The following is a 25,666-nucleotide window of genomic DNA, read 5'->3' as shown; positions in this document are numbered from 1 at the left end:
TTGGGTCTCCGCCTTGTTTATAAGAGAGCTGATGACAAGTCTATTTTGAATACAGATCTTGGATCAGAGGGCTTGGCTCATTCCATGAATTTTGTAGCATAGTATGCATGATGACATTATAGACTGTGGGCTCCAGAAGCATCATCCATGGAGTGGGATAGTTGCTGGCAGGTGTCATTAAACGCCTGCAAGCCAATCATAACTTGGCAGGGACATTTGGCAATGGATATTTCTTTGAAAAGCACATCATTCACTTCAGTGTAGCTTTCATGAGTCTTGCTCACTTTGCTTTTGGTATAACAGGAACCACAAGTGTGAAATAGCTGGTGCAACAATTCATGATGCGGTATCACATTACCTGGAAACTGGCAGAGAAAACACATTTGATTCTTGACTTGTGATATAGTCAAGTAAGATTTCAGAATTTAACTGTTAAATGTCACAGGGTCACTCATTAAAGTACAGCAACAGCATCCTGCCATGTGTCAAATACTGTTGCAGATTCAAATGCTCAGATTGATTTGTAGCTATCATTTCAGATCTTATATTTCTGTCACCATCACTTAAGTGAAACGAAAGACGGCAAGGAAATGAAAGACAGCAAGGAAATTTGGTTTCCAATCAGTTTTCAATTTTACTGTCAGATAAGAAATACCGACAACATATTTAATTATTCAAAATCGTATTTTATTTGCACATAATTTGCTTTCATTCTGCAGTTTTCTCCTCCAAACATACTGGCTCACATTGGATACACATTGCCAAGTGGTAGTTTAGCAGTTTAGAGTACCCAATTCGTTTTGTTTCAATTAAGGGGCAACTTAGCATGGCCACTTCACCTAACCTGCACATCTTTTTGGGTTGTGGGGGTGAGACCCACACAGACGCAGGGAGAATGTACAAACTGCACACGGACAGTGACCCGGGGCTGGGATCAAACCCTGGTCCTCAGCTGTGACAATATGTGGTGCTATTATTCACTGGGGTAATTTGGACTTCATTGTGCTAGTATAAAACGGGCGACAATCAATTGGGAGCCCATTTTTCATTTCTCCTGATTATTATTGCTGTTAAGAAGTACAAAGCAAGATGCTAATTTCTCAAATATCCATTTTACACCTTTGCACAAAGTATAAAGGCCAGATCTTTGAAGAGCCAGGCCGAATCTGGAGGTCTTTAAAGATGGTGACTGGGACCCAAATACAGGAGTCCATTTGAAACACAGCCAAACATTAATAATGGCCTCAGCTGTAACAAGCCCTTGGGAAACGTCAACAATAAACTATTATATAAATGATCTACAAGCAGGGACAGAGCAAAATTAGCAGATGATACTAAAATAGGTGGGAAAGCAGGCAGTGAAGTGGAGATAAAGATTTTAGAGACATATATAGATAGGCTAGGAGATTGGGCCAAAATGTGATAGGTGGAGTTTAATGTGGATAAGTATGAGATTATCCATTTTGGCCGAAAAAATAGAAAGGAAAATTATCTAAATGGAAAGCAGATTCAAAATACATCTGGGCAGAGGGATCTGGGTGTCTTTGTTCATGAATCACAGAAAGTCGGTATGCAGGTACAATATGTAATTGAAAAGGCAAAAAGACTGGGGACAGCATGGTGGCCTAGTGGTTAGCACAACTGCCTCATGGCGCTGAGGTCCCAGGTTCGATCCCGGCTCTGGGTCACTGTCCGTGTGGAGTTTTCACATTCCCCCCGTGTCTGCATGGGTTTCGCCCCCACAACCCAAAAATGTGCAGAGTAGGTGGATTGGCCATGCTAAATTGCCCCTTAATTGGAAAAAATAATTGGGTAATCTAATTTTTTTTTTTAAGACTGGAGTATGAAAGCAGGGAAGTGTTGTTGCAATTGTATAGGGTGTTGGTGAGACCACATCTGGAGTAGTATGTCCAGCCAGCTTTAGTCTCCTTATTTGAGGATGGATGTACTGGCATTGGCCGCAGTTCATAGGAGATGCATCAGGTTGATTCCGGGGATGAAAAGGTTGACGTATGAAGAGAGATTAAAGAGTTTGGGCACATATATTCACTGGAGTTTAGGATGATAGGGGATCTGATTGAGGTATATAAAATACTAAAAGGGATTGATAAAGTAAATGGAGACCAAATGTTCCCCCTTGTTGTGCAATCTAGAATGAGAGGTCACAGATATAGGTTGAGACATGGTAGATTTAGAACTGAGATGAGGAGAAACTACTTCTCGCAGAGGGTGATGAATTTGAGGTACTCGCTGCCCCAAAGTGCAGTGGAGTTCAAGTCATTAAATAGTTTCAAGAAGGAGATAGGATATATTTCTGATTTTAAAAACAGCTTAAAGGGATATGGGGAACAGGCAGGGAGGGAGATTTGAGACCAGGAAGAGATCAGCCATGATCTGATTGAATGGCAGAGCAAGCTCAAGATCCTGAATTGCCCACTTATGCTCCCAATTCCTATGTTCCTATTGAAACTTCAGGAATAGGTGACTCAGATGTATTCTAAGCTACACCAGAAGGCCTGTTAACCAATGCATGTCCTGACAACTGCAGTTCATCTTATTCAAATTTAAAAGGCTGGAAATTTGAATAACTTCAGACATGGCACTTGACAGATCTTATTCAACCTTTAAGAGATGTGATGCCACCCCCATTAAATTTGTGACTCCCACACTGTGGGTTAAAGCCTTTGGAAAAGTGAAAGTAGGTCTGTTTGACTAATTTCAAATGATCTTGAGTTCCGGTTTCCCATTGGAGAGATTCATGCCCCACTGGCTTCCCCTTGCTTGGAAAAATGGGATTGGGTACTCTAAATTTTTTTTTTTTTTTAAACAAAACAAAGATGTTAGCAGCGTGGAACTCATCTCCCCGACTCCCCAAAGCCTCTCTACCATCAATAGAGGTACAAGTCAGGAGTGTGATGGAATATTCTCCACTTGTCTGGCTGAGTGCAGTTCCAACAACACTTAAGGTTGGCACCATCCAGGACAAAGCAGATCCAACTGGGGCATGAGCATCATAGGCTTGGATTGGGGGAGAGGAAAGACTTGGATTGGGGGGAGGGGGAAACTTATTGGGATCGCTAGCCTTTTCCTTCTGGGTTGCTGACATTCTGCAGTCAGACAAGGAGCGGGGAGGTTGGGTGCCTGGAGAGTGACGAGGGTGTGCTGGTATTCAAATTCAGCGCCAGGATATTCAAACCTGCAAGCAGACACGTTTAGCCTGCCAATTGACTGAGGGGGAAATGTGTCTGTGCCTAATTAATGAATCTCAGAACCCTGCCATTCTGACCAGTGGGAAGGGTGCACCAGAGCCACCCACCACCACACTTGGTTCCAATGGGAGAATTCCGCCCTTTGTTCCCAGAGGCAGTTACATCCCACAGGATAGGGTCGTCTGATTTGGTCTACAGTCAGGGAAAGGAGGGCGAGACTGCAAGTGAGACGGGTATGGAGCTCAAGGATGTAGAAATGGAGTTGTCGCAGCCCTCGCAACTCTTCCAGCATGTCACGGTTCTTGTAGCCAGTGTGAACTAAAGCAGGAGCTGCAGAGTGGAGGAGGGATCGGACCATCTTTGTACAGGAATCCATTTAAACAGGGAGTTAATAGGAATGGATTGGTAGTAGGGGGACAGTAGAGTTAGGACTATTGGCACATTTTGCTGCAGCTGACAGCAGGAGTCCAGGAGGGTGCGTTGCCTGCTTGGTACCAGGGTTTGGGGACATCTTTATCCCAGAGCATAACTTACAAAGGAAGAGGATGGTCCAGTTGTTGTGGTCCACCTAGGTAGGACTAGAAAAGAGGTTTTGCTTAGAGAGCATGAGCAGCTAGAGACTTCATTGCGTGTTAATATAAGCTTACTTGTAACGCTAATAAAGATTAAATATTGTTAGAGAATCAAATGTGTTTAAAGATTGGCATGGGAGAAATTAGTTATTGATTCAGTGGGGTAGTGTAGTAGGAGCTTCAGCAGAATGATGTTCGGAGCAGAGTTCTGGGGGGTTGTGTAATTCGGGCAATAGTGGAGTGAGGGCTCCAAGTGAGGCATGACATGATACATTAAAGAGAAAGAGGACGGGCCAAGACAGCAAGGTCACAATAAACAATGATAATCTGCACACAGCATTGGCAGCAAGCTAGATGAATTGATGGCATAAATGGAAGTTAAGTGGTATTATCTGATTGCCATGACAGGAGATATGGTTACATGGTGAACAAGGCTGGGGTCTGACTGTTATAGGGTATTTCTTCAACATTTAGGAAGGATAGGCGAAAAGGAGGTCTTGCTTTAATAAAAGGATGAAATCATATATAGAATCCCTACAAAGAGGTCATTCAGCCCATTGAATTTGCACCGGCCCTCTGACAGAGAACGACACTCGGTCCCCTGCCCTAACCCAATAACCCCGTAGCCAACCTACACATCATTTTAGGACACCAAGGATCAATTTAGCATGGCCATTCCACCTAACCAGCACATCTTTGGACTGTGGGAGGAAACATGAGCACCGGAGGAAACCGACACAGTCATGGAGATAATACAGTCACCCAAGACTGGGATTGAACCCAGGTCCCTGGCATTCAGGCAGCAGGGCTAACCACTGTGCCACCCCTTAGTGAGAGAGCCCTAAGCATCAGAATATCAAGATTAGCAGAGGATCATAGGTTAGATGATCAGGATTAGCAGCAGTTTGGGTGGAGTGAAGGAACAACAAAGGGCAAACATTGGTAGGAGTTGCTCATAGGCCAAACAGCAGAGGTAGGGCATGGTATACATCAGGAAATTAGAGGTGCATGTAACTTGGATAATACTATAAGTCAGTTTTACAGCACAAAACAAAGATAATAATCTTTAGTGTCACAAGTAGGCTTACATTAACACAGCAACTTCATTGCTGTTAAAATTCCCAAGTCGCCACACTATGGCACCTGTTCGCCTGAGGGAGAATTCAGTGTCCAATTCACCTAACAAGCATGTCTTTCGGGACTAAAGTGAGGGGAAACCGGAATACCCAACCACACAGACATGGGGAAACCGTGCAGACTCCACACAGACAGTGACCCAAGCCGGAAACCAAACTCGGGTCCCTGGTGCTGCGAAGCAACAGTGCTAACCATTGTGCTACCATGCCACCCAAGAGACCCTTTGATCCAGTGTGTGCACTAGCCATCAAGCACATCTATTCAAATCCCATTTCCAGAACTTGGTCTGTAGCCTGGTATGTCAAGTCCTTATCCAAATGCTTCTAAAATGTTGGTTCCCGCCTCTATTACCCTTTCAGGCAGTAGGGTACATCAATCTAGATATAGACCAAGTAAGCCTAATTAGCACTGATGCTATAATGTTGGCATGTATACAAGCTAGTTTTCTGCAATAATAGGTTTGTTTGGAGGAACCAACTAAAGAATTGGCTATTTTAGACATAGTCCGTGCATCTATTTGGAAAGGTGACTCTGTGGAAGATTGACCACGATCTGATAACATTTACTTAAAACACCAAGATCTTAAATCTAAATAAAAGGAAACTGCGACAGGGGATGGAGAAAATTGGCTGTGGTAGATTTAGAAAGTGCATTAATTAGGCAAGCAAGTGCATTAATTAGGCAAGCAATCTTTTTTTTTTAATTGAGAGTTCAATTATTTTTTTTATTAAGGGCAACTTAGCATGGCCAATCCACCTACACTGCACATCTTTGGGTTTTGGGGGTGAAACCCACGTAAACAGGGGGAGAATGTGCAAACTCCACACAGACGGTGACCTGGGATCGAACCCGGATCCTCAGCACTGATCGAACCCGGGTCCTCAGCACTATGAGGCAGCAACGCTAACCATTGTGCCACCGTGTCACCCAGGGAAGCAAATTTTTAACATTGAAGAATTAATACAAATTTGTGAGGCACTAAAGCAGAGATCCTTTGTGAGGCAAAAGCAGGAGATCCACCAATGATTAATAAGTATTAGATTAAAAGAAAGAGGCTCAAAGTTGCCAAAACAAGTTGTAAACCTGAGGATTGGAAGCATATTACAATTCAGTCAGGGAAGACCAAGAAACCAAAGAAATAGAAATAGGAAGAAGCATAACAGACTAAGTTTTTATAGCTATGTAAAAAAGGGAAAAGATTAGCAAGACAAATGAGGGCTCACGACAGGCAGAGACAGGAGAACTTAATGAAATGGCACACAGTAACTGCCTTCATGGAGGAGGATATGAAAATCTTCTGGAGAATACTAGAGGACCAAGGAATTAGCTATAAGGAGGAACTGGAAAGAAATTACTACTACTGGAGAAATTAATGGGATTGAAATCACTTGGGCCTGATAATGGTATGTAGTGAGTGGATGGTGATCATTTTCCAAAATTCTGCAGTGGTTCTTTCTGATTGGAAGGCAGCAAATGTAATCCTACTATTAAAAGATGAAGAGAAATGGGGAACTCAGACCTGTTGCCATAGGAGTACAGTATAATGGTTTTGGCATTTTCCCCACCAAAGGATATGATAAGTTACCATAAACTGGCAACAGACCTTCTCCTTGAACTCTTGTAGCACAAGGGTGCTTCTAGCAAAGATGAGGAGACGATCATACAACAGATATGGGGTTTGGACCCCTAATCAAGGATTGCAGGAAATGCTAGGGTTGGGCGGCCAAAACACCGTTTATAGCCAGATTTTGCAGCTGAAAACAGCCTCATTACTTTCCAGGCTGTATTCCCTCCTCCATATCACCAGGTTTTAATCCTGCCTGCACACAAATAGATGACAGGCTCCTTTATTTGCTTTCCGTAAATAGAACATAGAACAGTACAGCACAGAACAGGCCCTTCGGCCCTCGATGTTGTGCCGAGCAATGATCACCCTACTCAAACCCACGTATCCACCCTATACCCGTAACCCAACAACCCCCCCCCTTAACCTTACTTTTTAGGACACTACGGGCAATTTAGCATGGCCAATCCACCTAACCCGCACATCTTTGGATTGTGGGAGGAAACCGGAGCACCCGAAGGAAACCCATGCACACACGGGGAGGACGTGCAGACTCCGCACAGACAGTGACCCAGCCGGGAATCGAACCTGGGACCCTGGAGTTGTGAAGCATTTAGGAGCTGTGAAGCATTTATGCTAACCACCATGCTACCATGCTGCCCCAAAAAAAAGTTTCAGATTACAGCCGCTGTGAGTAGGATGATATAGAAATAGAATGATCTTGGACAGTAACTTCAGACTACCCCGGACTTATTCTACAGGTTGAACATCCTTTTTCCGAAATACTTGGGACCAAGTGAGTATCGGATTTTGGAATATAATGAACACGTGCATGGTGACCTGCACACGTGGCCAGGAACTTGTGGTCAGAGCTTGGAATTTTGGGTAAAAGATGGTTAACCTGTAGTTAAGTGGACAATTTTACTCAGCTGGATGTTTGTCATACTATTCAGCAGTGGGTGCAACAAAGCATGTCATAGTTCATCTGAACATTTGATATTGCTGAAAGAGAAGTTCCAAAATCAATGTGAAATTGAATACCTGAAGATTCGCTTTCTTTCTCTCTCCCTCCTCCCCCCCCACCAATACAAATCAACACTGCAGGCCATAAATTGAAAGTCTCCACAGGCAGGCTATTGTGCACTTCGGTGACCCAGGGTAGTGTCGCACACAGCTAAAGAAAACAAACTAATAGTTCTAGAGATGTAGAGGAAAGGATGGCGAAGATGATTCTGGAAAAGAGCGAAAGTAACAGGGTAGTTGTTATGGGAGACTTTAACTTTCCTAATATTGACTGGAAAAGATATAGTTCGAGTACATTGGATGGGTCGTTCTTTGTACAATGTGTGCAGGAGGGTTTTCTGACACAATATGTTGACAGGCCAACAAGAGGTGAGGCCACTTTGGATTTGGTTTTGGGTAATGAACCAGGCCAGGTGTTAGATCGGGAGGTAGGTGAACACTTTGGAGACAGTGACCACAATTCGGTGACCTTTACGTTAGTGATGGAAAGGGATAAGTATACCCCGCAGGGCAAGAGTTATAGCTGGGGGAAGGGCAATTATGATGCCATTAGACATGACTTAGGATGTGTTGGTTGGAGAAGTAGGCTGCAAGGGTTGGGCACACTGGATATGTGGAGCTTGTTCAAGGAACAGCTATTGCATGTTCTTGATAAGTACGTACCAGTCAGGCAGGGAGGAAGGGGTCGAGCGAGGGAACCGTGGTTTACCAAAGAAGTGGAATCTCTTGTTAAGAGGAAGAAGGAGGCCTATGTGAAGATGAGGAGTGAAGTTTCAGTTGGGGCGCTTGATAGTTACAAGGAAGCGAGGAAGGATCTAAAGAGAGAGCTGAGACGAGCAAGGAGGGGACATGAGAAGTCTTTGGCAGGTAGGATCAAGGAAAACCCAAAAGCTTTCTATAGGTATGTCAGGAATAAAAGAATGACTAGGGTAAGAGTAGGGCCAGTCAAGGACAGTGGTGGTAAGTTGTGTGTGGAGGCTGAGGAGATAAGCGAGATACTAAATGAATACTTTTCGTCAGTATTCACTCAAGAAAAAGATAATATTGTGGAGGAGAATGCTGAGACCCAGGCTATTAGAATAGATGGCATTGAGGTGTGTAGGGAAGAAGTGTTGGCAATTCTGGACAAGGTGAAAATAGATAAGTCCCCGGGGCCGGATGGGATTTATCCTAGGATTCTCTGGGAAGCCAGGGAAGAGATTGCTGAGCCTTTGGCTTTGATTTTTAGGTCATCATTGGCTACAGGAATAGTGCCAGAGGACTGGAGGATAGCAAATGTGGTCCCTTTGTTCAAGAAGGGGAGTAGAGATAACCCTGGTAACTATAGGCCGGTGAGCCTAACGTCTGTGGTGGGTAAAGTCTTGGAGAGGATTATAAAAGATACGATTTATAATCATCTAGATAGGAATAATATGATTAGGGATAGTCAGCATGGTTTTGTGAAGGGTAGGTCATGCCTCACAAACCTTATCGAGTTCTTTGAGAAGGTGACTGAACAGGTAGACGAGGGTAGAGCAGTTGATGTGGTGTATATGGATTTTAGTAAAGCGTTTGATAAGGTTCCCCACGGTCGGCTATTGCAGAAAATACGGAGGCTGGGGATTGAGGGTGATTTAGAGATGTGGATCAGAAATTGGCTAGTTGAAAGAAGACAGAGTGGTAGTTGATGGGAAATGTTCAGAATGGAGTTCAGTTACGAGTGGCGTACCACAAGGATCTGTTCTGGGGCCGTTGCTGTTTGTCATTTTTATAAATGACCTAGAGGAGGGCGCAGAAGGATGGGTGAGTAAATTTGCAGACGACACTAAAGTCGGTAGAGTTGTAGACAGTGCGGAAGGATGTTGCAGGTTACAGAGGGACATAGATAAGCTGCAGAGCTGGGCTGAGAGGTGGCAAATGGAGTTTAATGTGGAGAAGTGTGAGGTGATTCACTTTGGAAAGAATAACAGGAATGCGGAATATTTGGCTAATGGTAAAATTCTTGGTAGTGTGGATGAGCAGAGGGATCTCGGTGTCCATGTACATAGATCCCTGAAAGTTGCCACCCAGGTTGATAGGGTTGTGAAGAAGGCCTATGGTGTGTTGGCCTTTATTGGTAGAGGAATTGAGTTCCGGAGCCATGAGGTCATGATGCAGCTGTACCAAACTCTGGTACGGCCGCATTTGGAGTATTGCGTACAGTTCTGGTCGCCTCATTATAGGAAGGACGTGGAAGCTTTGGAACGGGTGCAGAGGAGATTTACCAGGATGTTGCCTGGTATGGAGGGAAAATCTTATGAGGAAAGGCTGATGGACTTGAGGTTGTTTTCGTTAGAGAGAAGAAGGTTAAGAGGTGACTTAATAGAGGCATACAAAATGATCAGAGGGTTAGATAGGGTGGACAGCGAGAGCCTTCTCCCGCGGATGGAGGTGGCTAGCACGAGGGGACATAGCCTTAAATTGAGGGGTAATAGATATAGGACAGAGGTCAGAGGTGGGTTTTTTACGCAAAGAGTGGTGAGGCCGTGGAATGCCCTACCTGCAACAGTAGTGAACTCGCCAACATTGAGGGCATTTAAAAATTTATTGGATAAGCATATGGATGATAAGGGCATAGTGTAGGTTAGATGGCCTTTAGTTTTTTTTTCATGTCGGTGCAACATCGAGGGCCGAAGGGCCTGTACTGCGCTGTATCGTTCTATGTTCTATCTTCTGCCTTCAACACAAAAATTAAGAGTAGTGGGGATCTGATTAAAAGACATGATTCTCTTTCCACGCATGCTGCCAAACCTGCCGAGTATTTCAGTATTTTGTGTTTTTAAATACTAGAACAGGGGTGGGTAAACTACGGCCCGCATGCGGCCCGCCAAAGGTCTTTATGCGGCCCACCAAGATCAAGTAATTTTAAAAAAATTTTTTTTTTTTTTTTTAAATAAAATGTTTTTTTAAAAATGTTTTTTAATTTTAAGGTTAATGGGTGGGGGGGCTGTTGGGTTACTGGTATAGGGTGGATACGTTGACTTGAGTAGGGTGATCTTTGCTCGGCACAACATGTGTTTCATGTGAAGTTTCTACTTTAAAATATTAATTAATAAAAATTAATTGCTTTTTTTTCTTTAAAAACCTTTTATTTTGGCCATTTTAAATATTAATTATTTTACTTAATATACTATGCGGCCCTTTAAAATTGTGAATTTCTGAATGTGGCCCTTGCACGGAAAAGTTTGCCCACCCCTGTACTAGAAAGAGGGATCAGTTGGCTGGATAGAGGAAGATTAATCATCCACAAGATGGCAGCAATACTCTGTTAGTCTTTAAATTCATTCATGATTGAAGTATGGCCTCACCTTCAGGCCAAATGGAGAACCCAACATTCCCAGAAAGCACTAAACTTTGTAGTCCAAGAAAATGTAAATAGGAATAGCATTTAATTTCACCTTATTCATGGCTTTACTGCCCATTGTATCATTAAACATAAAACAGATCATTTGCAGCTAAATTTAGCAGCAATACTAATTAAAATTGTTAAAAGATTTACAAATTAAACCTAGCATTGAAAATATTAACATCCAATTTGTATTAATGCTCTACTAAAATATATAATTTTCCAACAATGTGCAAAAACATTCATTGAAGTTGCTTTTATACTGCACTGCTTTACATACTTTTAACATATGGAAACTTAGTACAGAATTCAATAAGGCTGTCACGAACACTGCTTACATGCACAGAAGACGGGCATTATCTGTAACTGAACATTCTCTCATCACAAGATTAGGAATCAGGGCTGTGCCATAGTATTTTACAGAGTATTGACATGACTATAGACAATGGGGGAGGGGGGTGGTTGCACGCAGGGAAATTAATTCAATCTAGTAAAACAAGATTTCAGGATCGTTCACCCCTCTTTTCCATATCGACCAGGCTGGCAAATCAATGCTACATTTGGCTTCACCTCGTTAGGGGATGGAGGGGACAGGAGAGTAGTGGGTTAGGATTCACAATTCTGATTATTCAGCCCTAAATACTGGAAATACCATGTGGACACTTGCTGTATCTGACTGGTTCGTCAAAACTACCATCTAGCCTTCTCAAATGAAGTCACACTTGCAGCAGGTACTAGAAATGATTGGTAGCGTCCAAGGGGAGAAAATCCACCAAATGAAGCAACCCCATAACCAAAGGGCCTGCCTGCCAATATATCTAGTAAATATTTTATTGTGTATGAAATTCATAGTGCAAATGCTATGGCAAGGCACATCACAGACAGCAGCAGTGATCTTGTTGGTGTCAGGTCGGAGGCGTCAGCAGTCAACCTATCATAATAACCATCCTGGCTTGGATCTAGAATGCAAAAAGGAGATGTCACTTAGTGTTTAACATGCAAGGATTGAGAACAAAATGAAGGGTAAAGAATCTCTGCATAGGCTCAGGATCAATTGGAAACATTTATAACAAACAGATCAATTATTGTTCCCAGTGTTGCATTTGCATGCAAGTATCAGGCTAATGAGATTTGCAACAGTCAAACCACCCAAGTAAATAATAGCAAATACATTTCAATATTTCAGTGGGGGAGGGCAGCATGGTGGCACTGTGGCCTCACAGCACAAGGTCCCAGGTTCCATCCCAGCTCTGGGACACTGTCCGTGTGGAGTTTGCACATTCTCCCCAAACTGGAGCTTATCTAAAAATCTATCCACATCGTTACATCTTCACGCACCAAACCAGTCACCCATCACTCCTGCACTTGCTGACCTACACTTGAGTACAGCAAAACTCTCCATAGCATCAGCATCTCCAGCTCTAGTCTTCTTCAGCCAAAGATCCTCTGTTCCTTGATGGTCATCCCATCATTTTGACACATGTTTAGTTGCCTGGATTCAAAGTTCTGGAATTCCCCTCGTTCCTCCAAGATGTTCCTTAAAATCTCGTTGTATGGCAGCACGGTGGCGCAGTGGGTTCGCCCTGCTGCCTCATGGCGCCGAGGTCCCAGGTTCGATCCCGACTCTGGGTCACTGTCCGCGTGGCGTTTGCACATTCTCCCTGTGTTTGTGTGGATCTTTCCCTCACAACCCAAAGATGTGCAGGGTAGGTGGATTGACCACGCTAAATTGCCCCTTTTGGAAAAAATGAATTGGATACTCCACATGTTGTTTTTTTTTATATTGCAGTGAAGGGGGGGGGGGGTTGTGGTTGAGAGTTTAGATCCATTCATTGATTGGTGCCACTGCACACAACTGAAATACTGCAGATGCTAGACACAAATTGTTGAGGTTCTCAGATCTGGCAGCCTCTACCATTCGATATGTCACAGGTCTGAAATGTTAACTCTGCAGATGCTGCGAGACTCAGACTCACTATTTAAAGCATTTTCTATATTTGTTCCTCCTTTCTGTGGTAATGGTTCACTCTTCAGGTACTGTCTGTATTTCTCCAACAAGTCATCACCCACTTAAAAAACCTCTTCCTGACCCCCACCTCCCTCCTTCCAAACTATTGCCCCATTTGAGAATGTTGACTCCCAAATCTATTCCCATCTTGCTTGGCAAATCCATATTAGAATTCTTCAAACCAGATATCTGTCCTACAATCTTTAGTGGTAAAACAGCCCCAAAAGCCACGAATGACAGCCCTTCTCAACTGGTCTCGATCTTTGGCATGATAAACCACATCATCTTCCACTATTGTCCAGGAGAATTGGGCTGCACTCACCTGGATAGATAAGAATAGAACCAGCAGTAGTCAGGGAATCACCTCCTACAGCTTCTCTTTCCACTTACCGAATTCCCTCAGGGAACTATCCTTGGCCCCCTTTATGTTGCTCCCCCCCTACATTTCCTGAGCACAGAAACAGGTTCCACATCTACTGCTTTACCTCACCACTTAGCTTTACCAACACCTTGGTTTTGACATTTCTAGTACTTTTGACATCCAGCACTGGATGAACAGAAATGTTTTTCTTTGTTAAATTTAGAGTACCCAATTATTTTTTGTTCCCCAATTAAGAGACAATTTAGCGTGGCCAATCCACCTAACCTGCACATCTTTCGGTTGTGGGCGTAAAACTCACAGGCATGGGGAGAATGTGCAAGCTCCACATGGACAGTGATGCAGGGCCGGGATTCGAACCCGGGTCCTCAGCGCTGTAGGCAGCAGTGCTATCCACTGCGCCACCACCAAAATTTCTAACTAATGGAAGACCAAAGCCATCGACTTTGCTCTCAGCTGCAAACGATTCCATCCTTCTCTGGCATTTTCAGCACCCCTCATCCATATGCCTCGTCACCTCTAGGCTTGATAATTCTGTTGTTGCTTTCCTGACTAGCCTTCCATTAAACATAAACTGGAGCTTATCTAAAAATCTATCCACATCTTCACGCACCAAGCCAGTCACCCATCACTCCTGCACTTGCTGACCTACACTTTCCGAGTACAGCAAAACTCTCCATGGCATCAGAATCTCCAGCTCTAGTCTTCTTCAGCCAGAGATCCTCTTTCTGTTCCTTGATGGTCATCCCATCATTTTGACACACATGTTTAGTTCCCTGGATTCAAAGTTCTGGAATGCCCTTCTTTCCTCCAAGATGTGCCTTAAAATCTCTTTGTAGGGCAGCACGGTGGCGCAGTGGGTTCGCCCTGATGCCTCATGGCGCCGAGGTCCCAGGTTCGATCCCAGCTCTGGGTCACTGTCCGCGTGGCATTTGCACATTCTCCCCGTGTTTGCATGGGCTTTGCCCCCACAACCCAAAGATGTTCAGGGTAGGTGGATTGGTCACGCTAAATTGCCCTTGAATTGGGAAAAAAAGAATTGGGTACTCTTGTAACAAAACAAAAAAAACCCTGCATATATTCCTTTTCGATTACAGTCCAATTCCACTTTGAAAGCTCCGATTGAATCTACCTCCACCACACATCAGGCAGTGCATTCCAAATGATCCGCTATGTGAAAATCTTTCCATATCGCTTTCACATACTTTTCCACAGTAACTTCATTGCAGTGATAATGGAACCTACTTGTTACACTAACAACAATTACTTTAAATCTGTGTCCTCATTCTCTGCCTTTCACGTGGAAAGTTTTTCCCCATTTAGTTTGCTGCCAAATCCCTCCTGATTTTGAGGACCTCCATCAAATCTCCTTGCAGCCTCTTCTCTCCCCCCTCCCAAGGAAAACAGTGCTAACTTCTCCAATCTATCTGAAGTGCAACATTCCTGGAATCATACAAGTGAGCCCCTTTGCACTCTCCCTAAAGCGTGTCACCCAGAACTGGATGCAATACACTGGGTGAGGCCAAATTAGTGTCTAAGTTCAACATTAAACTCTTGCGTACTCTTATGGCCCTATTAATAAAGCTTGGATATCATGTGCTTTATTAACTACTTTATTAGTAGAGAAATGGTGTCCGGAAATTGATGGGATTGAAGACTAATATATTCCCAGGGCTGATAATCTAGATCCCAGAGTATTCAAGGAAGTGGCTCTAGAAATAGGGAATGTATTGGTGGTCATTTTCCAGGATTCTGTATACTATGGAACAGTTCTTGCAGATTTGAGGATAGCTAATATAACTCCACATTATTTAAAAAAGCAAGTAGAGAAAAGGGAAGTAGAGAGAAAACAGGGAATTAGACCAGTAAGCCAGATGTCGGTAGTGGGGAAAATTCTAGAATTCATTATCAAAGATTTTATAGGGACTTCTGGTGGCGGTAATGAAGCGAGTGGTCACACATTCGGTAACTCGCGCTCAAGGTGGATTTTGTTGGTCCTTCCCCACCCATGTGGGTTTTTTTGGGGGCAAAAATGTGCGAATGCCCAGGGAAGGTAACACTCCTCTGGTGAGGCTGGTATATGGACCAGAGGACGAGAAGTGCCACGAGAAAGAACAGCTGGAGCAAGAAAGTTTTTGCGGTGTGCCACAAGTGAAGATGGTGGAGGGCAAGGGGGCAGCAAGTCAACCAAGCAGCTGGAGGGGTTTTTGAAAGCAAATTCCAACAGCAGAGGAAAGAGGCTTTGGAGAATTTGGCCAAGACGGAGGACCCACTCAGAGCTGCGATTGAGAGAGTTGAGCAGAGACTAAAGGCTCAGGGCCTGCCAATCCAGTAGGTGCAGGAGCATGGCCTCATTGGAGGTGGAGTTGGGGTTGGTTCTGGACAGCCAGGATAGATAGATAAATTGGAAGACCTGGAGAACCGCTCCAAGAGACAGAACCGGAGGATTGCCGGGATGTCCGAGGAAGCCGAGCCACCAAGTATGTGGTGAGCATGCTGGAGATGTTAATGGGGGAGGGGGCTTTTGACCAGCCCCTTGAGGTGGATCAGGCACTGGGGGGGCCGCCAAGGGTGATGGTGGTGAGGCTGCATTGATTCTTGGGTTATAGAAAAGATCCTGAATTGGGTGAGGCAGACTAGGAAATGCACCTGGGAATGAGCTGCGGGTCAACCAGGACCTGGGTGCAATGTTGGTGAAGAGGAGGGTTCATCTGGATAAATGCTGGTGTTCTGTACCCTGCTGCTTGTGGGTAACACAGCAGGAGCATGAGTTTTATTTTGACTCACCAGAGGTGGCGAAGAGGGACAATGGACTGGGAGGAATGTGAGGACGTTGAACTTGAGGAGGAGCTTTGTGCTCGCTGTAAAGTGTATGGGGTGGGTTATGACGCGGGGGGGGGGGGGGGGGGGGGGGGGGGGGCAGGAGCAGCAATGGCACGAGAGCCTATGGTTTGTTGGAGGATGGACTGGACGGGTGAGGGGAAGTCAATGGCCTTGGCCAGGGGCCACCAAGCCAGCTGGATGGGCTAGTTAACAGAAGTGAAGTGGTGGGTTGCTTGGAGGAAGCGTGGGGTCTTTGCTCAGGGGTGAAAGGTTGGTGTGGCAGTTTTTTAAAAACAAATTTAGAGTACCCAATTATTTTTTTCCCAATTAAGGGCAATCTAGTGCAGCCAATCCGCCTAACCTGAACATCTTTGGGTTGTGGGGGTGAAACCCACGCAGACACAGGGAGAATGTGCAAACTCCATACGGACAGTGACCCAGCACCGGGATGCTAACCATTACGCAACCCCCATCGATTGATTATTGGGGTGATTTCAGCACGGGCCTGGTCCAGTGTCTGGACCAATTAAGTCCTATGTCGTCGGGTGTTTCAGCAGTTGGGTGGTTGGGGGGGGGGGGGGGGGGGGGGGGGGGGGGGAGAAAAGAGAGAAAACACGTGGAGGCTTGGGAGACGGAGGGTGAAGCGTTTTTTGTACTTCTTCCCATGTGCACTGGGTGTATTCCCAGATCTACAAATGTGATGAACAAGATGCAGCTGGCCGAGGTGGCCAATTTGGAGTATTCAGCAATTTTGGTTTCTGACCACGCTCCACAGTGGATTTGTGGGGTGGTTCAGGGAGAGGCCCAACAGTCGTAGTGGAGGTTGGATGGGGGGGGGGGAAGCCTGCCATTTGGGCTATGTGGAGGTGAACGACAAGCACGGCTACAGCCGCAACATTGTGGAGGGACTCATGTCCGTAGTTTGGGGGGGGGGGGGGGGGAAAGAGAGAGTAGTAGGTAGGAGGAGGAGTTTATTTTGATTGGGGTGCACACGGAGAGGTTGGAGGAGGGGGTAAGCATGGTACTGAGAAGTTGGACCGGTGATACTCGGTGGCATTGGTGGAGCTGTTGTAGAAGGAAAGGCAGAGGCTCCAGATGAAGTTTGGGTTTGTGTCTCCGGGGAAGGCAGTGGAGGAATTGCAGAGTGCCAGTCTGCGAGTACAGGGAGAAGGTGAGTAGAATGCTGGTCTAGCAGTTGAGGCAGCAAGCAGCGGTGAGGGAGATTTTTAGGGAGAGGGGTAGGGTGGTGATGGACGGGCATTTGAGGCCTTCTGTAGGAAGCTGTAAGAGTCGGAGTCCCTGACGGGGGAGGAGGGAATGAGACGGTATAGAAAAGGGGCAGTTTCAGGGCCTTGGGGCCCCAATTGGGTTGAGGTGGTGACGGATGACATGGGTGTAATGCAGCAGGGAAGGCCCCGGAGCCAGGTAGGTTTCTGGTAGAGTTTTAATAACTGTTTGGGGCAGAACTGGGGCCACACAAATAAAGCGGGGGGGGGGGGGGGGGCACGCGGCAATCTTTTTCCCTTCCCCACACTGTCACAGGCTTCCATCTTCCCGATTTTAAAAAGAAAGGACGAGGACCTGGAGCAATGTGGGTCATGCTGCCCAATATCGCTATTGAATATTGATGCCAAACTGCTGTCAAAGTTGTGTATTGAGGTCTGTGCATCAGGGGTGATTGGGGAGGACCAGGCAGGTTTCGTGAAGGGAAGGCAGTTGTTGGTGAATGTGCAGAGGTTAACATGATTATGATAGCCCAGAGGGACTTGGAGTATAGACATATTTAGTGGCTTATTCAAAACAAATTTATTTATTTATTTTTTTTTTAAAAAAAGAGCTGAGCACTGGAAAATAGTGGCAGGGTCAGACAGTCAGCAAGCATGGATTTACAAAGCAGAAATCATGCTCGACAAATCTACTCGAATTCTTTGAGGATGTAACTAGTAAGAGTTGACAAGGGAGAGCCAGCCAATGTGGTTTATAAAGTCCCACATAAAGAGATTAGTGTACAAAATAGTTGGCAGCCAGAAAACAAAGTGGGAATTATTGGGTCTTTTTGAAGTTGGCAGGCAGTGACTAGTGGGGTGCACAGGGATCATGTAGGAACCCAACTGCTCACATTATATATTAATGATTCAGATGAGGGAACAAAATGTAATATCTCCAGATTTGCTGCTGACACAAAGTTGGGTGGCAGGTTGAGCTGTGAGGAGGGTGCAGAGATCCTGCAGTGTGATTTGGACAAGTTTGAGTGACTGAGCAAATGAATGACTATTATCCGAATGGCCATAAATTAGGAGAGGTGTATATGCAACAAGACCTGGGTGTCCAGTCACTGAAGGCAAGCATGCAGGTTCAGCAAGAGGTAAAAGTGGTAAATGGTATGCTGGCCTTCATTGCGTGAGGATTAGAGTACAGGGGAGCAGGGGTGTCTTGCTACAATTATACATGGTCTTCATGAGGCCATGCCTGGAATATTATGTGCAATTTTGGTCTTCTTACCCAAGGAAGGATGTTCTTGCTCTATAGAAGTGTAGCAAAGGTTTACCAGACTGATTCCTGGAATGGGTTAGGATTGTATTTGCTGGAATCAAGAAAGAGGTTTGGGTGTCTAACAGGACTAGATGGTGTAGATGCAGGAAGTGTGTTGCTGATGGTGGGTGTCCAGAACCACGGGTCACAAGTCTGAGGACACGGGGTAGACAATTTAGGACAGAGATTAGGAGAAAAGTCTTCACCTACAGTGAGGTGAGCCTATGGGGTTTGTTACTACAGGAAGTAGTTGCGGACAAAACACTAAAAACTAAAACACTGTACAAAGAAGCAGTTAGATAGATAGAGCACTATGGCAAAGGGGGATCAAAGGATATGGAGGGGGGAAAGCAGGAATAGCCTATTGAGTTGGATGATCATGAATTGTGGAGCAGGCTTAAAGGGTCAAATCGCTTCCCCTGCTCCTCGTTTCTGTTTCTCTCTCCACCCGTCTGCCTCCTTCAATGATTTATGTACATATAACCTAACCCCCTCTGCTCCTGCACCCCCCTTCTGAGTTGTACCCTTGTATTCCATATTATCTCTCCATGTTCACCCTAACAAATGAATCACTTCCTACTTCTTAGCTTGAGCTGCTAGCAATGCTATGTCCCAATAATGGGGTCTTAGCAACTATATTATGGAAGAGGTACTGAGGAAGGAAAGATGCTCCTGTCATTGGTGTTGTAGGAAGCAAATGCAGCACTAAACTGGATTACTAGAGACAGAATAATCTGTTAATGCAGATTCCACTTATACACTAGCTCCCTGCACCTTAGCACCGTTTTAATGTAGTATAGATCACTGAAAACCATGCAGACTTAATAGTTCCACAGGTCCTGGCAGCCCTCTTGTATCACATCCAAAATGCTCATACATATTTTAGGAGGCTGTTCAGCTGAGGCCATTAATGCAAAGACCAAACCAGTCACCAATAGTCATGCATATAACAACCAGCAGGCATCACAAATACTTACTAAAAGCTGGAATGCCTTAAGGGCCCAATTGCAGTGACTCGCTGTTACTCAGGTTAAAATTAGCACATTGCTTCCCACATCTCATTTTAGGAGTAATCATTTGTTCATTCTGAATTCAAAATGCCACTGATGTTGATCTTTTAAACTGTGCGCAGCACATGTACATTTAAATGTTTTTGCAGAACATAAATCTCAGTAACATTTCTTCAACGTCTGGCATGAATCAATGACTGAACGGATTATTTAATGTGCATTGATCAGTCTAACGCTATTGTATTTTTGAATGGTTAAGATGAAGTTTCCAGGGGTAAACAGTTGCACCACAACAGATCAAGATTATAAAAATACTTTTAGAACACTTCAATAATCCTGCGTGAACTTCAGAAACTTCACACCTAGTAACCCTAGCTTGTGAGGGATCCAAATGACAGTCAACGGCATTGGTTTGATTTCCCTCAGTACAGACTCTCGTTGATCTCAACTGGGAGCGGTGAAAGTTGCAATAATTGGTCACAGCAGGCATGGATTAGAGGGGGAAATTTGCTGAAAATGCACATATGTGGGAATTAGTGATGTCACAGATTCTAAGACACTATACTACCGAGGCTCAATCAGAAGGGCAGCTAATACCCCAGTGAAAAAGTATTGATGGAAAATACAATTCACCTAGAGTTTAGACCTGTGCGTATACAGGCACTTGCAGCACCCATACCCAGCTCCATCGCCCTGGGCTTCTGCAGATTAATTTTAACACTTACCACAGTTCTCAACCTTCCCAAATCCTTCAAGGCAGTGTAGACTCCCATAGCTACATTTACACCAGGTACAATGCTTTAAAACCCACTGGCCATCTTTAAATTTGCCGCAACCCCTGCCAAATAACAGAAAGACGATAAACAACGTAGTCCAATTAGCAGACTGCAATGTAAATTTGGAAAAAAAAACAAAGAATCAAGAAATCTCTTACTTAAGGCGCTCATCCAGCTCGCAGTATCTCCCGATAAAATGAATTGGACAAGCACAGAAGCTGCCCAGAATGCACGTTCCACCATTCCTGCAGCAACTCCTGTCCAGGGTATTGCCTGGAGGGCAAGAACACAAATTAATCTAAAAATCTCAATATAGAAGAAGCAATAGTCAGAATTAAGGTCAGTAGATCAGTTATATAATACATACTATGCTGTAAAGCAAAAAACATTTAATAGACTATGTACTATATCTCAGGGTTAGGATCAAGCAGACACCATAGAATCCCTATAGGAGAGGAGGCCACTCTGCCCATCAAGTCTGCACAGAGTACCCCATCCCACCCATGCCCATTCCCCTACAACCCCACCTAACCTGCACATCTTTAGACACAAAGGAGCAATTTTAGCATGACCAATCTACCTAGCCTGCACATTTGGACTGTTGAAGGAAACCGGAGCACCCGGAGGAAACCCACCCAGACACGGGGAGAATGTACAAACTTCACAAAGTCAGCCAAGGCCGAATTGAACCTGGGTCCCGGCAGCTGAGGCAACAGTGCGCCACAGTGAAAGCTCTGAAGCAGATGCATTTAACCTGTAATAAAAGGGCAAAGTTCCTCAGGCCTTCCTAATAAATAAGGAACTGTACAGGGAACAGACCATGGCTCTTCATAAGCATTAAACGTCGACATGCACGAATGAGCAGAATTTTCCGCACACTTGCAAAATGTCACTGGCTGGGCAATCAGGAAGTTGGGTAGACCCATTGCTCTAATACACATATCATACATATTCTACCGAGTCAGTATGGCAACTTTCAAATCCTTCTAAAGAAATTAATCTTATTTTTGCACAAGTGTTTTGAAATAATTACCAAAGTTAAAATATTAATAAGCATTGGAGGGTTGAAAACTGAGAACCCCGTTTTCAATGTGATTTTAGAAAGATTTTACGGGAATATAACTGGGACATCAAACATTATATTCAGACTTGACTTTTGCATACGATAGTTATAATGAAGCGCAAACTCAGAACGGGCATATAACTTACTCTCCGTCAGGCCAACGAAGCGAATGATGTTGACAGTCTCGGAGGAATTTGCTTCTTGATGTTTGCCATTGAGCCTGTTAAATTCAGTTAAAGATTTGGGACTTTTCCCTAATGGTTTTTGAATACTGGACTTTGCAATCTGTAGATCACATTTCCTATCGGCTCCACAATCTGAAACGGACAACACAGAATGTGGTCGGCTGAAATTGATCATGAAGCCGTTTCCAATAGTAAATTGATCAAGAGAGAGAGAGCTTCATTCACAGGCGAATGATCACTTACCATTCCCAAATCCCACAGCCTGGAAGAGGAAAAACACTAGAAGAGACCTGCAAAAGCAGGGGCATGGTTACTAATTTAACCCCAACAATGGTTAACTTTTTTATTACCGTTTTAAGAAAGACACAAACTTACCTAGTAACTGCTGAAAATGTCATTCTTCCCACGAAAGAACATATAATCACCTGGTTACTGGTCTGAAATGTGGAATCTGGGTAGAGGAGAATGAATTCTGGATCTAATCTCCAGACATTCACTAACACGAACCCATTAACAATTATCAGGTAGTTCTCACCTTCCCGGCAGTGAATACAAAACTTTTCCATCAAATTAAGGGCACAATTTACATTCGACAAACCGATCTGAGGACAAAAGATAAGAACCAATTCGTTGATAATTATGTATACTCTCAGCGTGACATTCCTTCCTGTCAAGTTGCAAAAAGTAATTCTGTCTTAAATGCTTTCCACTTTCTTACCAAGTGTCGAATTTTAAACCGAAACCTGGTGTTTTATGATGATCCATTTTCATTCATTAATAAAAGCCAGTATTTCATATCATTTTCTGAAGAGAACATTATTTGACGTGACAGTTAAGTAATAAATTTGTAAATATTTGTTCAGCACACAAAAGGTGATATCAGAGTTTACAAGTTTCCTGTTAACACGTGTTACAGTCACTGCAGCACAGTTTAATTTCATTAACGCCGTATGTTACTCGCTGTCTCTATTTATTTTATCATTGTCTTTAATGCTCTTAATCCCTTTCTCAGGGGATACTTTATTTGCAAACCCCCGCCCCATGTAGTTTGACGTGCTGTTGATCTAGGCATGCAAAATAATTGTCTTTTTCAATTGATATGATTCAATTCCCCATTGGATATTCTGTTCAAAATTAACCTGAAATAGATCAGTGTAGAAAAAAATAAATGGCTTGCGTCCATTATTTGCCCAACACGGAGGAAGACACATTTATTGCTGTGGTAGTGGGCTTCTGCCATTTATTTCATTGATTTAACCACAAACAGACTCTGGGTTTCCCCAGTGTCATCAACTTAACTCAAATAAATCTTTCAAAAGAGGACCCTTCTGAGAGGGACACAACGAATAAAACCCAAATCTTACAAAAAGCTCAGTAAATTAAATTATATTATTTGTCTTACCTTCAACACATTCCACTCCCCACAGTGTCCAATTGATACAGAGTTTAACAAGTATTAACTTAGTAAATGTGCTAATTGCTAATTAAGTGAACACATTTGGGTTTGTTTTATTGTCACGTGTACCGAGGTACAGTGAAAAGTGTTCTGCGTGCAATCCTCTCATCACAGAGATTCGGGTGGCACGGTGGTGCAGTGGTTAGCACTGCTGCCTCACGGGACCGAGGACGCGGGTTTGATCACGGTTCTGGGTCACTGTCTGTGTGGAGTTTGCACATTCCCCATGTGTCTCTGTGGGCCTCACCTCCACAACCCAAAGATGTGCAGGATTGGTGGATTGGCCAGTCTTTTGGGTCAACCAAATAGAAGAAAGGAAACAAATTCAGGGACAAAGCAAAAAAGGCACTGCCCGGACACAACAATGATCGACGGAAACTTAAAAACATCAAATGAGAGTGCAATTAAAGGGGTCAATAAAGCACCCCAATCCCTCTGGTGCCCAGCAGGCACAGAAGGCCTCGAAGTTGCCCGTGGACACCGCATGTTCTTTTCATGGACACCTGCCTGCGATCGTAGTTGTGGAAGAGGGACAGACAGTCTGGTTGGACGACCCCCTCGGTCACCCACTGCCTGGACGTATAACTGGCCCACTTTGCCAGGCCCAGGAGCAGGTTAACAAGGAGGTCCTCCGCCTTCCCTGCCCCTTCCGCACGGTTCCCGGAGATCAAGAGCTTGGGGCTGAAGTGCAAACAAAACTCCAGCAAAAGATTGGACAGAAAACGAAAAAGGGGGTGCAACCTATAACATGTAACATAGATGTGGTCCACAGATTCCACAAGGCCGCAAAATGGCAGGCTTCCTGGGATTGCGTGAACCAGTGCAACATCCTCCACCCCAGGTCCCCAAGGTTGAGGGGGAGACTCCTCCATCAAGGGACCTCCAGTAGGGAACTCCGCTGCCGTACAAACAAGGCAGGCCATGGTGTGACCAGGCAATGGGCCAGGGTAAGGAGGTGAAGAGTATGCAGCAGCAGCCCGTATAGGAAACCCCTCCATGCAGTGCGAAAAGGCACAGAGGGCGTTTCTGCAAGGTGGCTAGGAGAGTGGAGCACCAGCCGCCGAGGGAGGTTTTGGGGTCTGGGGCCAATGTGAAAGTCCGTCCGGCCAGGGGTTAGCCCAGACGGGATACCCCCGCACACCTGCGCGTCGTCCAGACCGCAAGTGCTATCGGGTCCGAGTACGACCGTTTTTAGGTCTCGGATGGCATTGGCCACAAGCTGGGTGTCCAGTGCTGCAAGGTACATTAACTCATGGGGTGTCATCCAGCCCACTCCTTCGCTACCCAACACATCCCCGATCCTGGTCACCCCGGCAGCCACAGCTTACTCCTCCGCCAGCCACTCAAAATGGTATTGGTGGAGGTGTGGATTCCTGAGCAGCGGCTCCCTGACAACAGTCACCACTCATGGTGGGGCGTGGAGTGGGGGGGGGGGGGGGGGGAGCTGCGATGCGAGTCGACCATGTTCCAGACTTTGAGAAGGTCCTGGTAAAAGGTGGGCAGCGCCTGCAGAGGGTAATGAACAGGAGCTGCGCATCATAATTCAGGCCATGCACCTGGCGGAAGAAATGCGTCGCCAGGGCACACCATCGTGGAGGGGACTCAATGTAAAGGTATATTTGCAGGGTCTGAAGGTGGAAGGTCACCACCTGGGTGCAAAGGCGCACCAACGCCTGGCCGCCCTCCCTAAGTGGGAGACTCAGAACCTGAGCAGCCACCCAGTGCAGTCTCCTGTCCCAGGAGAACTCTACAAGCTTTCTCTGGATCTTTGTGACAAAGTCAAGGGAAGTGGTCAAAATGGCCAGTACCACAACATAGAGGCTATCAGCTGGTTTATGACAAGAACTCGACTCCTGTAAGACAGCACTCGGAACAGTCCTGCCCAGCGTCTCAAGCGAGCGGTGACCTTGGCCTCCAGCTCCTGCCAGTTAGCCGGCCAGGATTCCTCAGCCGGGTAAAGATGGACTCCCAAATTGAGGAGGCTGGCCCTGCTCCAGGTGAAAGGCCTGAGCTCCTCTGGCAGAGGGTCCGCCTGCCACGGACCGACCAGGAGTCGGGAACATTTAGGCCAGTTGATCCTGGCAGAGGATGCGTCGGAGTACACAGCCTTGCACTCTCGCATCCTTCGCAGGTCAGCAGGGTCAGTGAACATGAGGAGCGTCATCAGCGTAAGCTGAAAGGACCACCCCAATGTCCGGCCTGCGCTGAAGCAGTTCCGACAGCCTCCTTCACAGGAGACGCAGGAAAGGCTCCATGTAAATAGAATAGAGTTGGCCAGACAAAGACCAACCCTGACGCACTCCTCTCCCAAAGCGAAGAGGCGCCGTCAGGGAACCATTAACTTTACGAGACATTCTGCGGCAGTGTACAGAAATAGGATCAAGGCAACATAATGCGTCCCGAACTCGAATGCTTGCAGAGTCCTGAATAAATATTCGTGATCCACCCTGTCTAACGCCTTCTCCTGATCAAGGGACAATAGGAAGGCGCTCGACAGACCAGCCCTCTGGGAATGATGGATCAGGTCCCGAACCAGGTGGATGTTGTAATGGATTGTATGGCCTG

General features: G+C 45.2%; 1 protein-coding gene across 2 annotated transcripts; it reads right to left on the bottom strand.

Annotated features, from left to right (window-relative positions):
* Positions 1-10,890: 10,890 nt before the first annotated feature.
* LOC119969993 (cryptic protein-like) lies at positions 10,891-22,559 on the bottom strand. Of its 2 annotated transcripts, XM_038803960.1 has the most exons (8): positions 22,364-22,559; positions 22,181-22,247; positions 22,021-22,096; positions 21,889-21,935; positions 21,607-21,777; positions 20,556-20,670; positions 20,347-20,459; positions 10,891-11,828 (listed from the first exon to the last, which is right to left on the bottom strand). In XM_038803960.1, exons 2-8 carry the CDS (start codon positions 22,209-22,211, stop codon positions 11,716-11,718), a joined length of 666 nt encoding a protein of 221 aa, XP_038659888.1. In that variant the 5' UTR covers positions 22,212-22,247; positions 22,364-22,559; the 3' UTR covers positions 10,891-11,715. The 2 variants fall into 2 exon arrangements, with proteins under 2 accessions (XP_038659888.1, XP_038659887.1); XM_038803959.1 differs by having other exon boundaries at positions 22,021-22,247.
* Positions 22,560-25,666: the final 3,107 nt, after the last annotated feature.

The sequence above is a fragment of the Scyliorhinus canicula genome, chromosome 8, assembly GCF_902713615.1.
Source record: "Scyliorhinus canicula chromosome 8, sScyCan1.1, whole genome shotgun sequence".
Lineage (NCBI taxonomy): Eukaryota > Metazoa > Chordata > Chondrichthyes > Carcharhiniformes > Scyliorhinidae > Scyliorhinus > Scyliorhinus canicula.
This window is presented reverse-complemented; position numbering and strand designations above follow the sequence as displayed.

What these genes read in the sequence shown, in the direction of transcription:
- LOC119969993 (XM_038803959.1), bottom strand. Translation starts at nt 22,211, where the DNA reads ATGGAAAAGTTTTGTATTCACTGCCGGGAAGGTGAGAACTACCTGATA. An exon ending in GAGCTGGATGAGCGCCTTAA is followed by an intron (nt 20,460 to 20,555) that starts GTAAGAGATTTC and finishes GTTATTTGGCAG; the next exon opens with GGGTTGCGGCAAATTTAAAG. An exon ending in TGGGAAGGTTGAGAACTGTG is followed by an intron (nt 11,829 to 20,346) that starts GTAAGTGTTAAA and finishes TTTGCATTCTAG; the next exon opens with ATCCAAGCCAGGATGGTTAT.